The following is a 12,759-nucleotide window of genomic DNA, read 5'->3' as shown; positions in this document are numbered from 1 at the left end:
CAAATAACATAAGATTTCTTACTAGAACTCCACTTTTATTCAAGGCATCTCACTTGAATAGGAGTGTAAAAAATTGGAAACGTAAACTTCTTTTCACTGTAAATCCGTATTCAATTCACCCAAAAGTTGTAAAAATGTAGCGAAGTTCTTAATTGTTCATTACTTTACAAAATGATACTTAAAGTAATGATGAAAGGTCTAAATTGACCACAGCAGTTAAATTTTCTTGGAACTAAACTAATTTTATGAAGAACTGAAATAGAGTATAGTACAAGCATTTGTTATTACCAAAAGGTTTTAGGTGATTTAAGGATAGAACTTTGGGGATCTGTATTTTTTGGAAAAAAAAACATTTGGATCTTAAATTTAGGATTTGGGAGAGTAAATGGATAAATGGATGGATCAGTTTACACTATCCATTTAAATGACATCCATTTAGATCCATTTATTAAATAGTTTTAATTGAATTGGATCAATTTGATCCATTATCTATTTAACTAAAACCATTTATCAACTATATATCCATTTTGTCACTTCTAGTTATGGTCATCAAGAATGCAAACCCGGGACAAATTGATTGCTACTTCACTTGCGGAGACCCCAAGGTACTCTACCAAACCTCTCTCTCTCCAAATTTTAGGCAAAAATGCAGAACCCATAATTATAAAATCAGATGCCGGCAATCCCGCAACTATGATTTGTTGTTATACATTTAGACTAGCTAACTAAGGTGTGTATGAATGATTATTCTCAGTGTTAAAAACATATCAATCCATTTTGTTTTAATTATTTATTTATCTTTGTCGAAATCCATTTTGTCTTAGTTTTGTACTAAACGGCCTCGTTTGGAAGGTGAGTTTTTTGGATGTTTGTGTAAAACTTTACTATAGATCACTGTAAAAATTGTAGAAAAACTTTTTGTAAGATGAAAAAACTTTTTTCCTTTTCCTTTTCCTTTTGTCTTTCTTTTTCTTTTTTCTTTTTTCTTTTTTGTCTTTCTTTCTTTTTTCTTTTTCTTCCTCCCTGTTTCCTCTCCTGAAACTGCTGCAACTTTCTTTCTTTTTTGCTTTGTTTTCTCTCCCCCTCTCCTGCCCGCCACCCCTCCCTCTCCCTCACCCGTCGGCTATATCAGAGATTATCTCATCGGCATCGTGCGGATCAAAATTTCTGGGGAGATTATCTCATCGGCACCGTACGGATCAAAATTTGCGTTTCTGGGAAGATTCTAAGTTGGAAAGTTAGGAAGCCTGATGATGCGGTGGATGTCTGGTGGGCTGTTGGTTTTGAATTTTGATGGCTACAATTTTGCAGAAGATCCCCTTTCTTTTTTTGGTAGATAAATCAACTTGAGCTTTTGTTAGTTCTTTTTCCACAAAAAAAAAAAAAAAAAGCTTTTGCCAGTTCTCACCTCCTGTTGGCAATTTGTTGGGGAAATTTTGATAGGTGGGTGGTCTGGAGTTTTCCTGGGAGCAATATTAAGTGAGATAATGGCGAAATTAGGAAACTTTTTTGACTGGAACTAGGTTCAGGTAGTCGGCGCCGGAAGAGGTGATTGACACGGGTACCGGCAGCGGAGGTGGTGGCCGGCGACGGAGATGGTGGTAGGTTCAGGTGTGGGAGGAAGAAGAAGAAAAGGGGAAGGGGAGAATTTTTTTGTGTGTTTTTGGTATTTTGAAGTGTGTACTGTAGCTAAAGTTGGTAAAAAATTAGTATAAAACAAACTTGAGTAAAAATTCAACTTCCAAACAGGCCCAATTATAATACTACTAAGTTTCATCTGTTGCAGGCAAAAACCTTGCACCAGCTTCATATGTGAGAGCCGACTGCAATGGGCAATGGGCTTTCAGTTGTTGGATCTCTTTTCATATTCACAGGAAACTAGAGGCCCAGAAAACTAGAAGCAAAATCTAAATCACTCTTACATTCATATTCAACACTCAATCATCCATCCATCCATCTCCACAGGAGGATCTCATTTCAGACCACCAGCTGGTTTTGCAATTATAATCTGTATCGGGAAACCAATATACAGCACACAATCACAATTATTGTAAAAGATGAGGAAAACTTCTTAACGTTGAAACATGAGAAGAACCATTTCCATCATTCTGTGGGTGGAACAAATGCACATGTTTAAGACCAAAATGCATTACTGTGGATTTTGATGGAAAATATTGTTCCTTTTGCTGGTTGTAGCAATATCAAAGCAATTGAAAATATTGCACTACACCTACTAAAAGTCAGATGAGATTTATGATCAAAATTTCCAGCAAAGGCATCCACAATTATTAACAACAGCAGCACCGTTTAGACCCTCCTTATGGGACCTTAGTGTCCCAAACTGAGGCAAAATAACTACAAGAATCTCAAACTATACTTAAATATTGTGGTTAACCCAAGCCTTCTTTTGAAACTAGTGATAGGGTATAGTATGAGCTTTTAGCATGTCCAAGAAATCCTGTCATGATGCATGACTTCTGATCCACTTAGGAGATCTAAGATCTCCACACTTGGAAAGTCTCTGCAAATTCACCTATATCCTCACTTAGCCCCAATAAGGGAAATTTCTAGGCTGTGCATTCAAAAGACAATCACACAACCCACAGAATAACTTGATCAACTGAAAACCTATACCTAGAACCATGGCCATCACCTACGTACCAATTACCAAGTAATCCTGCCAATTATTGCATATTTGCTCTATAAACTACATTGAATTCTCTACCACCAAGTGAAACTCTTTCATATTAAAAAAAAAGTCAACTAAATGCAGCATAAACCACAAAAATGGGTAATTCACTACCAGTATCATGACAACAGCATTACAAACAAGAAAAGTAAAGATGCCAAGAATGTCTTACCCGGTCTACACGCAGGACAATACAAACAGCATCAGCAGCATATTTGAGAGCAAAAAACTTGTCAATTGAATCAAATCCCTAGTTAAGAACCATCTGACACTTCATTAAATTCGATATTTCAGAATAGATCGAGTTGCTGAAGAATATTCTAGAATGCATCAATCCCAGGGAGAGTAAACTAAAAAAGATCTCCTTCATGGGTAGAAAAAAACCCAAGCAGGCAAGCACTTGAGTATCAGCTCCCGTTTTCACAAGCTCATGCACAACTGGGCTGCTTGGATCTTTTGATTAATTTTGAGGATCCAATGATCAAGATCGACAGAGCTCAGGATCTCCATTGAGCTTTTGTTTACGTTGCTCCGCAAAAGCTAGATTTAGTTAGGTGGTAGCCTTTAATATGCATGACATATGCGGGTCACTAGAAATTGCTAAACAATCTTCTGAACAACCTTTACCAGCAGGGTTTAATGCTTACTCCAAGAATGACTTTAAAAGTAAAAATTGCTCTCAATCTTCAAAATTGAACCTTCTACGCTAGAAAATTGAATGTGGATTTCAGCAATATAAGAAAAAAGCTTACTTTATGGTATATAGGTCCCATACACTGGTTGTGGAGACATCTTTGCAGATGCCTTCCTCCAAACCGATGTCAACACCGGTGTTCCCAGATGCAGGTTCGGCATACAAAGATGCTATGATCTCCATAGCATTAAGCCCAGCTTTCTTAGCCAGGGTTTTAGGTACCATTTCAAAACTTTCAGCAAATTTGGAAATTGCACACTGATCTAAGTTGCAAGGCAATGGAAAAATCTGAGCCTCAACCAAACAAATCATCTACAATTCAGTTTACTAATTGACAAGAAATCAAGCTAACAATAGACGAGTCACAGTATGCCAAAGGCTATGAGAAGCCAGTAAATATTTGCATAAACATTCAACAAAAACACTTTCAGAAATAGAATGCAGCACTTGTCATCAAGTTAATGTCAATAAAATGGTCCTCTAACTCAGATTAGCACACTGTTCAATCATATAGAGCCAGAACACTAACTCTTCAACCGGATCATTCAGCAGTTGAGCCAAAAAATGCATGAGAAACAAGCAAGTCCAATAATTTATTCAACCTTAACTTATCCCGTGCAAATAATCAAACAAACGTATATAGTAGAAAGATGTATGTTACAGTTGGCAGCCACAAGCAGATGCACATAAACTTCTCTAAACAAGGACTATAAAAATACACTTGCAAAATGGATAGAATAGTTGCTCAAGCATGTGAAGGTATATCTTGCACTTCAGCACAACTGCAATAACCTAAAACAAGACATGCTTTGCTGCAAGAAAGTGCATTACCCAGTTTCTTTGAAAGAAAACTCCTTTAGTCTTCTGGCTAATTCAATCTCAGTAGCTGCAGCACCGGGTACTATTTGACTATCCCTGCACATTGCCTGGTATAGATGGAAATAGCAAAGTGTATTAGATCCCAACTGCAAGTAAAAACTTGCAAATCACCTAGAAGCAAATAGTTAACAACTTGCAAAGGCATCTAGAAGACAACCCATCATTCCATGTGTATATCTTTTATATTCAGCAAAGGGTACCTTGTATGTATTAACTCCATCATCAACTGCTCTCTCAAGATCATCTAATATACTATCAGTGCTGCCTTGCAGAACAACTGTGGATACTGAATTTCCACCTTCTTCATTTCTTACAATTGTAACCTATTCATCATTCATAAAAATCATATACAAGCAGTTGAAACAACTACATATTGGAGAGTTCAGCGCCACGGGCTGTCTTATCATACCTTAACACCACCAATTTCATCCACTGAAATGGAATCAACATATCCAAGATCATCTGGATTTGGCGGACTAAGTTTCAACTGTATTGAGATGACAAAAAAAATCAGAAACAATACAAAAAAGTTTCACAACTTAATACTCTCTGACTGCAAGATGCTTACAAGAGCAACAGCACCAGTGGTATGGCAAAACCGTTGAAGCTCAAATTTGGAGCTAATCTTTAGGACCATGAGCCTGTAAAGGATATGTATTGGCTAATCAGTTGTTCAACATAATAGGTTCACAGGCAAGTAGACAATTAAGCAAAATGACGTGATATTCCATATGCAAGTATTGTGCATGCATATGAAAAGATGAACCATGATGATAGCAATTCAAGATCTAGGTCAAGGAAAATGCAAAATCGTCCAAGACTCCAAATATGATTACCGTGTCCCACCAAACACCAACCCACAACCCACCCCACCCCCCCCCAAAACAAAAAAAAAATGGAAAACAATAGAGATAATGGAAAAAGTTAGGAACAAGCAGATTTTACACATCTTCTCTTGTACGAAATACGCTTAATAAAGGAAAATTTCTGCAGTGTATCCAAGGTGAGTAAGGGAACGCAAAATGACACAAAGCTAAAGGAAAGTAATCGCGTTTCAAGCTGATTAATTGCCTATTCGAGTTTCCCAAGAAATTCAAGCAGATGTAAAGTAGTCGAAACAAGTGACCAATACACACGTTCTTTCAGTAGTCTACTATGCAGAATGTCCTAATATTTTCAGGCCCTACCTCATTCCCATAAGAACATGATATTCTTACCTCTCTCTTACTGTATAAAAACCTCATACTGAGATACGAAGGCAAATTAGAACTCTCTTTGTACTAGGAGATTAAGCCATTCCTTCAATGGGCTAGGTTAGCAGAAATGAAAAGGCACTCGACTTCTCATTTCTCTGTAGACATAAAGGGGAAAAAAAAAAGCAATAGGCAGAGAAAATGGCTTACTTGTAACGTTCACAAAAATGTAGTGCCATCTCTCCAATAGCTGCTCCACTAACAATAACCTTTGCACCAGATCCTGCAATTGCTTTTATGAGTTCCCCAACCTTAGCTGCTCCAATCTTGGCATAATTTTCAAGTTGCAAAAGCAGAACAGATTAACAATTACCAGACTCTGAGACGAGAGCGCATTAACACATAATAGATTACTAAATGCTCTAGAATTCCACAAAAGCAAACAAAATAGATGAACACTATAAATACCATGTGAAAACGGGTTTAGTCTTTGAAAAACCAAGTTTAGGTCTTTACGAACAAGGATCTAAAGGACTAGAAGCCCCCCTTAATACCTGTTGAGCTCTGTGGATTAAGACAGTTCCTTTTGTTTCTGTGGCGGTTGTATCAACACCTCCAGCAAACATAGCAACTTGCAGGAATGATTGCAAAGTTTTAATGCTCCTGATAAAGAATGAATATCAATCATAGATAAATCAACAAGAGTAGTGTCCTTCCTAACTTTCATCATGAGAAGCATAAAACAATTTGCCATGATCTGAAACCTCTTAAAAACAAGCACGACCAGAAATTTTGGAAGTTTTCACAGTTAATAGAAAACATGTGCTGTTCAGAGCAGACTGAATAACCCAACACATCTTTCGTAGAATTTGATTAAACTCATGTAGCAGAGGCATTAAACATGTGAGACTACTTCCATTTTAATCAACAAGTGGTAATACAAATGAAGATAGAATTTTAAAAAAATAGCATATTTCCAGGACTGAAGAATTAGTATGTGCTAGAACCCTACTTCATTGAGGGAGATCATTAAAAAATTGGACAAAGATTCGAATAAAAAATGATGTCCTTTTATGCAGAAGCATACAAGACACAGAGGGAAAAAAGGTTGGAATGCTACTCTATCAACCTTAAAATGTGTTACATTGATTTAAATTAAATTGCACAGGAAACATAGTGAAGTGTTTCAAAGCACAACCAGTAATCATATTATATGCGTAAAACATTGGTAGTTTAAAAGCTATAATGCTAAAGAGTTTTTCAACAGCGTCAACAAATAGATCAAGATAACACGTGAAGGGAAAAAGATTCACTTCAACGCAAAAACAAAAAAAGTTAAAAAGAATAAATCCTAAGAAGTAAATAACTGGCTAATAGCATACAAACTACCAGAAGCATGCTCAGGAGTGCTTACCTTTGCCTTCTTCATCCTCTTTATACTTCCCACAGCATCATTTTTCAATACCATACCTCGGATTATTATACTATCGCGCAGACGACCACCCAAGAGTTTTGCCACTCTGACATTGTCCACATTAAAGTTCGCCGGGTTCTTTGAGCAAACTTGGATGAATGCCTGTGTTGCAAATACATCACACAATTCATGACAAAGGAAGAATCGCAACCGAGGCACTAACAACAGCAGAGTTAGCAATATTTACCTGAGCAACAATACGGCATAAAATATCCTCTTGACCAAAATGTTTGCTAGCAACAGCAGCTTTCATGCGAAAAATAACTTGAGTAGTATCCAAACCTGGTTCAACCAATTCCTCTAGAACTTGGATTGTCTGAAACAGGATGGTAATTGGTTTCACTCAGCGAATTAAAAAAAAAGAAAGAAAAAAAAAGTGCAGAATGCAGTAAAGAGTCAAAAACAAAAATGGCGGCAGGGGAAGGAAACCTTGTTAATGGCGTAAATAGTGCTGGGGTCCAGACCCATTCGGATGAGGTCCTCAGCATTTTGGAGGAGCTCCTCGGCAAAAGAGACGCACAACTTAGCACCGACACCAAATTCCCCTTGTTGGGCCTTGCCAGCAAGAACCAAGATCTTAGCAGCAAGGTGCAGAACTCCGAGCTTGTTGCCAATGGTGGCAGCGAAAAGCTTGTCGAGATGGTTGATAATAACCATCTTATCCATACCTTGGGGGGAGGGGGTGGGGGCGGCGAGAGAGAGATCGAAACGGATTATGCACAGATCCCAATGAAATATACAAATGTAAAAATAACTTACATATTTTACCTTTAAAGAAAACACCACCCTTCGTTTCTTCTTCTTCTTCTTCCTCTTCAACTTCCGAAAAAAGCTTCTCCTCCTCTTCTTCTTCCTCTTTGTCTTCCCCTCTAGCTCTGTCTATTGGACCGTCATATTTTTTCCGTCTGTTGCTTGCAGCATATTTTCGATAGTGCTTCCAATCTCTGAAGCCCTTTACCGGGCAGTCACTCATCTTGTGTTCGGACGGTGATTGGGCTGAGCAAAAGCGGCTCCCACATGTGCAGCGAATCAAATGCTTCTCTGCAATCTTGTGCTTAAGCTTATAATGATCATCCAGTTGCTTGGGAGTGTAGACACCAAATTTTTGTCAATCTTTAATATTTTAGCGAATTTTTTCTATTTAATGAGTTATTTATTTTCTTACATTTTAATGTGTATTTTTCTCATTTTTTACAGGTTTATTTTAGGACAAAAAAAATAAAAAAAAAAGAGAAAATCAAGAAATCAAAAATCTTCTCATAATTATTGCTCTTTCACCAAATGCACTATTGATCCATTTTTGCACTCAAAATCTCCATGCATCTTTCTTTTTTTATTTGGAAGAAATCATCATTTTATCCCAGGCACCTTTCTTTTCATTAGGTGGAGAAAATCATTTTGGTGAACCTAACACACAAGCTCCACTTTGGCAAAAGATACTCTCGGCTCTCTCCCTCAAAGAAAAAAAAGGTACACAACACAAACTCTCCACTCCCCACTCTCTCCTTCTCTCGGACTGGGGCAGAAAAAAAGAAAATAGAGAAGAAGAAAAAAATTCCCTATCCCTCTCGGTTCTTTTCTCCTTTTTCCCCTCTCAATCTCACACGCATACCTACTAGCAAGTCAAGCATATCAAAAAGAGGGCAGCTATCGGTCAAGGCTTGGAAACTTCATCAAAAAAGCTTCAACCGAAAGATTTCCATATTTATTGAGGTATAGTTTTAGTTTTTGTTATATTAAATCAACGCTTCATTGTTTAGTTTTCTTTCGTTTCTGCTGGCTGCCTTGCATTGTTGTTGTTGTATGGTTAAAAAATTGGGAAATGACATGAACTAGATTGAGGAAAAGGAAATGTTTCTTATGCATGCATATTAACCGTTTGAAAAAATGCCAAGATGAAAAATCAGATTAAAATGCTAATTTCTTACATGTACTGTTGTTAAAATGAATAATCATGACTAGTTAATGGTTTGGGGAGGTTGTTTGACTAAGTTTTGTGTCATTTTTGTAGCATACAAGGCAACAAAAATAAATAAATTTCAGGGGCTGTTTTGCTTCATTTTAGCCTTTTTATGTTGTTTTCTTGTCAAAATAAAATCATATTTGTATTGTAGGAGTTGTAAGGGTGTTGTAGTATAATTTTTATGATTTTTGGTGAAAGATAGGGTGATTGGAAAAAATAAAAACTAGACTGTTTTTTGACATTTTGGAACACTTTCAGACCTTTTTTTTTGTTAAAACTAAGCTCAAAAAATGGAATCTACGCGAAAATTTGAGTGGGAGGTGTATTTTGGTGAAATTTGGCGACTGGAGAGGTCGCCGGCGACCGGCTGTGGCGCCGCCGGCGGTCGCCTTGGCCGGCCAGCTGAAGCTTCTTCAGCTGGCCGAAGAAGAAAGAAGAAACGAGAGATAGAAAAAGGTGAGGAACAAGAAAGAAAAGAAAAGAAAGAAAGGAAGGAAAGAAAAAAAATGGTTTGGGTTAATGTTTTTATTTTCAGGTGGGCTTGTTATTTTTTTTAGTTGGGTTTTGTTTTATTCTTTTGGTTTTCGACTGGGTTAGAAGGTCAGAGCCCATGCATTGTTTTTGTTGGGCTTGAGTGATAAAAAGACGAGCTGGCTTATGTGTTTTGGCTTGGACTTGTGGCTGGGCTTAGGTAGTTTTCGGCCCAAAGAAATAAATAATGGCCCAGTGGCCTATTTTCTTAAGAAGATCTGCTAGTGAAAATTACACTTTAGCCCCTGATCTTTGGAGTAGTTTCACTATGGACCAAAACATTTTAAATTTCTTTCACTTTGACCCTTAAATTAATTGCATTTTGGTCCATAAATTTTTATCTTTCATTTAATTTTGACCCCTAAACTTTGGAAAAAAAAATTTTTGTCTCCAAAAGTTTTCAAGTTTTGCAATTCAGTCCCTGGTGAGTTTTGTCTCTCTTTATGATGATTGTTTCTTTGTTTTAATAGCTAATTATGTCACTTTTGAATATATTTAAATTGTAAATTTTAGATGTTCTTAAATTTCTATGCATTTGACATATTAAGATGTATTTTTTTTATTATTATTTTTCAATTAAATTGGTGTCATGATTCTTTTGTTCATTTTGAGTATAAATAGTGCCGTGTAACTCTATTAGGTTACCACTTCAAAAAGGAGGTACCCCTATTGTTATTATTTCAATGTCAACTACGTACTCGTATGTGCTCCTACGTATTCCTATGTGTTTATATTTTTTTATATGCTTTATTTATTTGGTTTAAATGTTCATTCAAATTTTCTTATATATGTTTTAGTTAATTTTTATAATGATTCGAGAAGCATCTAAATACCTCAAAAATGTAATAGATAGGATAATTAGATTTGTTTTATTATATTTTTCCCTTTTAGATTGTAGTTGGCGCTCCCCGATGTAATAGGTAGGTTGTGTGTTTATGTGGCTTATGTGTTACGTGCCTTACCCGCTCTCCTTAGGATCTTTGCATCTAAATATTATGTTTATGTGTTACGTGCTACGTGCTCTTGTATGTGCTTATTTGTTTTAATTTATGCCTACTTGTCATATTATGTATTTAAAATGTATGACGTCACCACACTAGTCCAATGCTAGTTGTGGCTTTCTCCCCTCCGCTTGCTTGCTAGTCCAACGCTAGTAAGGATTTTTAGAAATGGGCTAGTCCAACGCTAGACTCTTAGATCATTCGTACGATTAGATTCATTTTTTGTGTGATATTCATTACATTTTCATACATATTTTTATTTTTAGGATCTTTTCTCATTTGCATGATAGTTCCTATTATATTATCCCCTACCATCCATGTGTGTTAATCATAACATTTAGAATTGCATCTCATTTAAGCTAGTTCATTTGCTTGTTCATGTTTGGAGAATTTTTCTTTAAATATGGGAAATGGGTGATTATAACTTTTAAGTTTAAATACTCCATTAATCCCTATATAAGAAAAGCATGTCACGAATTTTTGTCCCCCGTACCCATTATGCTTGCATTCCTTTTTCTTTGATCACTTATACCTTATGTATATAATTTAATTTTCTTTTCTTTTGATTTCATTATTCGCATATTCGTGACCCCTTCAAGAAATTATTTTGGCCTTCGCAATTAATGCGATTGGTATCAATTAAACCCTTGAATGGATATTTTGTCCCTTTCGATATTTTATAAATTTAGATTTGCATCCATGTAGAAAACATCCAAATGTGATAAATTTAAGGATTAGATTAAAAAAATTTTGACTAAACCATGCAACTAACTTAGATTAGGTTGAAATGGTGCCTTAGGTTTGAGATAATTGAACCTTTGCTTTCCCTTTTTTCAACCGTGACTCTCGAACTCATTTTCTCTGTTTTCAAAGACCTGGAGTTGTCGAAAATGGTTTTATTTTATTTTATTTAAAAACACTATTTGGGTGACTTGATACACCCAAACTCGATACCAAGTGACGACTCCTAATTTTTCTTCAAAACCCTTTTTGACTAAATTTTGGAACCAAATTGTCGCATTTTTAAAGTCCTATTTTAGGTCCTTTTTTCATTTATAAAATCAAATCTTTTATAAACCCTTTTATTTTCCATCGCGAAAAATAGGGCGCGACAGGGAGTTTTAAAAGATTTCCCGCATCCGTCTTCTCTGCAGCGGCATTGTTTAGTTAAAAACCAGAGCTCCTTTCGCTTCAAATGATCAGTTGGCCGTTTGGATTTCCATCGAAATTGGATGGAACGGAGAAGGAGTAAAGCGGGGTGGGGAGTTGGGAAGGACGAAAAGAGGGAGTTTAATGGGGTGATGGTGGTGGTGAAAGGCGGTGGAGTTGGGAGTTGGGAATGGAAGGTGCACGGCAAAAATTCTTCTCAACAAGCTGCGCGACATGGTGTCTTTCCAGAATGATACAGGAATGGATTTGATTTCACTCGCTCTCTTATTCTGGATTTGATTTCCAGAATGAACATGATTTCGGTCACAGTGTGGGTGCATGAAGCCATCCGTTTCCACTAAACGTACTGTCAGTAAGATTTGTGCGTGGGATGGATGATGAGGAGAAGTAGCCTCCTCCTTCCTTTTCACTTGTACTTTGAACCAAACGAAGGTTATTATGGACAATTACGTAATGACGCAGGTCCAGAACATTTCGTTTCGTCCTCCTCAAGCTATATCTCTCTCCCTATTCTTCCCAATTCAGTCCCTATATCTCTCTCCCAATTCAGCAGCGCCACCTTTTCAATGACTCATCAAACAAGTAATGATACCATACGAAGTAGCATGAGTTTGTATGCTTCTAACATATTGATGAATCTGAGACTTGATAAAAGAAGAGAATATGAAACAGCATGAATGTTGCATTCGTTTTTTGACCAACAAAATATATTTCTTTTATTTTTTCTTGTAAAACTAAAAGATTAGTGCATGTTTTCATGTTCTTACATTACTCCAAAATTTGAATAGGAGCGTTGAACCATCAATGTTTGAGGGAGAGGCTTTAGCTTTGAATGCTATGTATGAAACTAGAACAGTCCGTGTGCCTAAACCATTTAAGGTGAGGTTATAAATCGTATTTTAATGGCTTCTTCTCAATTACTTACTACCTGCCCTTTACTTCAGTGCTAGGTTATTTGACATGACAAACTTGATAAAATGGAATTCTAGGTCGGCCCCTTCATATATCATCATGGAATTTATTGAGTTTGGTGCTTCTAGAAGTAATCAAGTAAGGACTGCTCATTCCTTCTTCCTTCCTCTATTATTCTCGCGGCATGCTTTTCTGCAGCTCTTTGTCTTGTTATAATTTTCATTGAACTTGAATCACCAGTCTACAGTCTGTA

At 36.6% G+C, this 12,759-nt stretch overlaps 1 protein-coding gene across 1 annotated transcript; it reads right to left on the bottom strand.

Annotated features, from left to right (window-relative positions):
- Nucleotides 1-1,972: 1,972 nt before the first annotated feature.
- On the bottom strand, nt 1,973-7,586 carry LOC113729492 (T-complex protein 1 subunit theta-like). Its single transcript, XM_027253785.1, has 12 exons — nt 7,359-7,586; nt 7,117-7,245; nt 6,838-7,031; nt 6,010-6,118; nt 5,666-5,781; nt 4,831-4,903; nt 4,672-4,749; nt 4,463-4,585; nt 4,215-4,348; nt 3,465-3,615; nt 2,862-2,939; nt 1,973-2,008 (listed from the first exon to the last, which is right to left on the bottom strand). Exons 1-12 carry the CDS (start codon nt 7,584-7,586, stop codon nt 1,973-1,975), a joined length of 1,449 nt encoding a protein of 482 aa, XP_027109586.1.
- Between the last annotated feature and the right edge of the window lie 5,173 nt (nt 7,587-12,759).

This window comes from Coffea arabica, chromosome 2e (assembly GCF_036785885.1).
Source record: "Coffea arabica cultivar ET-39 chromosome 2e, Coffea Arabica ET-39 HiFi, whole genome shotgun sequence".
In the NCBI taxonomy this organism is placed as follows: Eukaryota; Viridiplantae; Streptophyta; class Magnoliopsida; order Gentianales; family Rubiaceae; genus Coffea; species Coffea arabica.
The sequence above is the reverse complement of the archived record's forward strand: the minus strand, read 5'-3'. Positions and strand labels throughout refer to the sequence as shown.

Bases quoted from the DNA above. Each gene is read 5' to 3' on its own strand.
- LOC113729492 (XM_027253785.1), bottom strand. From the start codon at position 7,586: ATGGTTATTATCAACCATCTCGACAAGCTTTTCGCTGCCACCATTGGC. The intron at 4,904-5,665 runs GTAAGCCATTTT...TATCCTTTACAG, and splicing joins CATTTTTGTGAACGTTACAA to GCTCATGGTCCTAAAGATTA. The intron at 4,586-4,671 runs GTATGATAAGAC...AATGATGAATAG, and splicing joins ATGAAATTGGTGGTGTTAAG to GTTACAATTGTAAGAAATGA.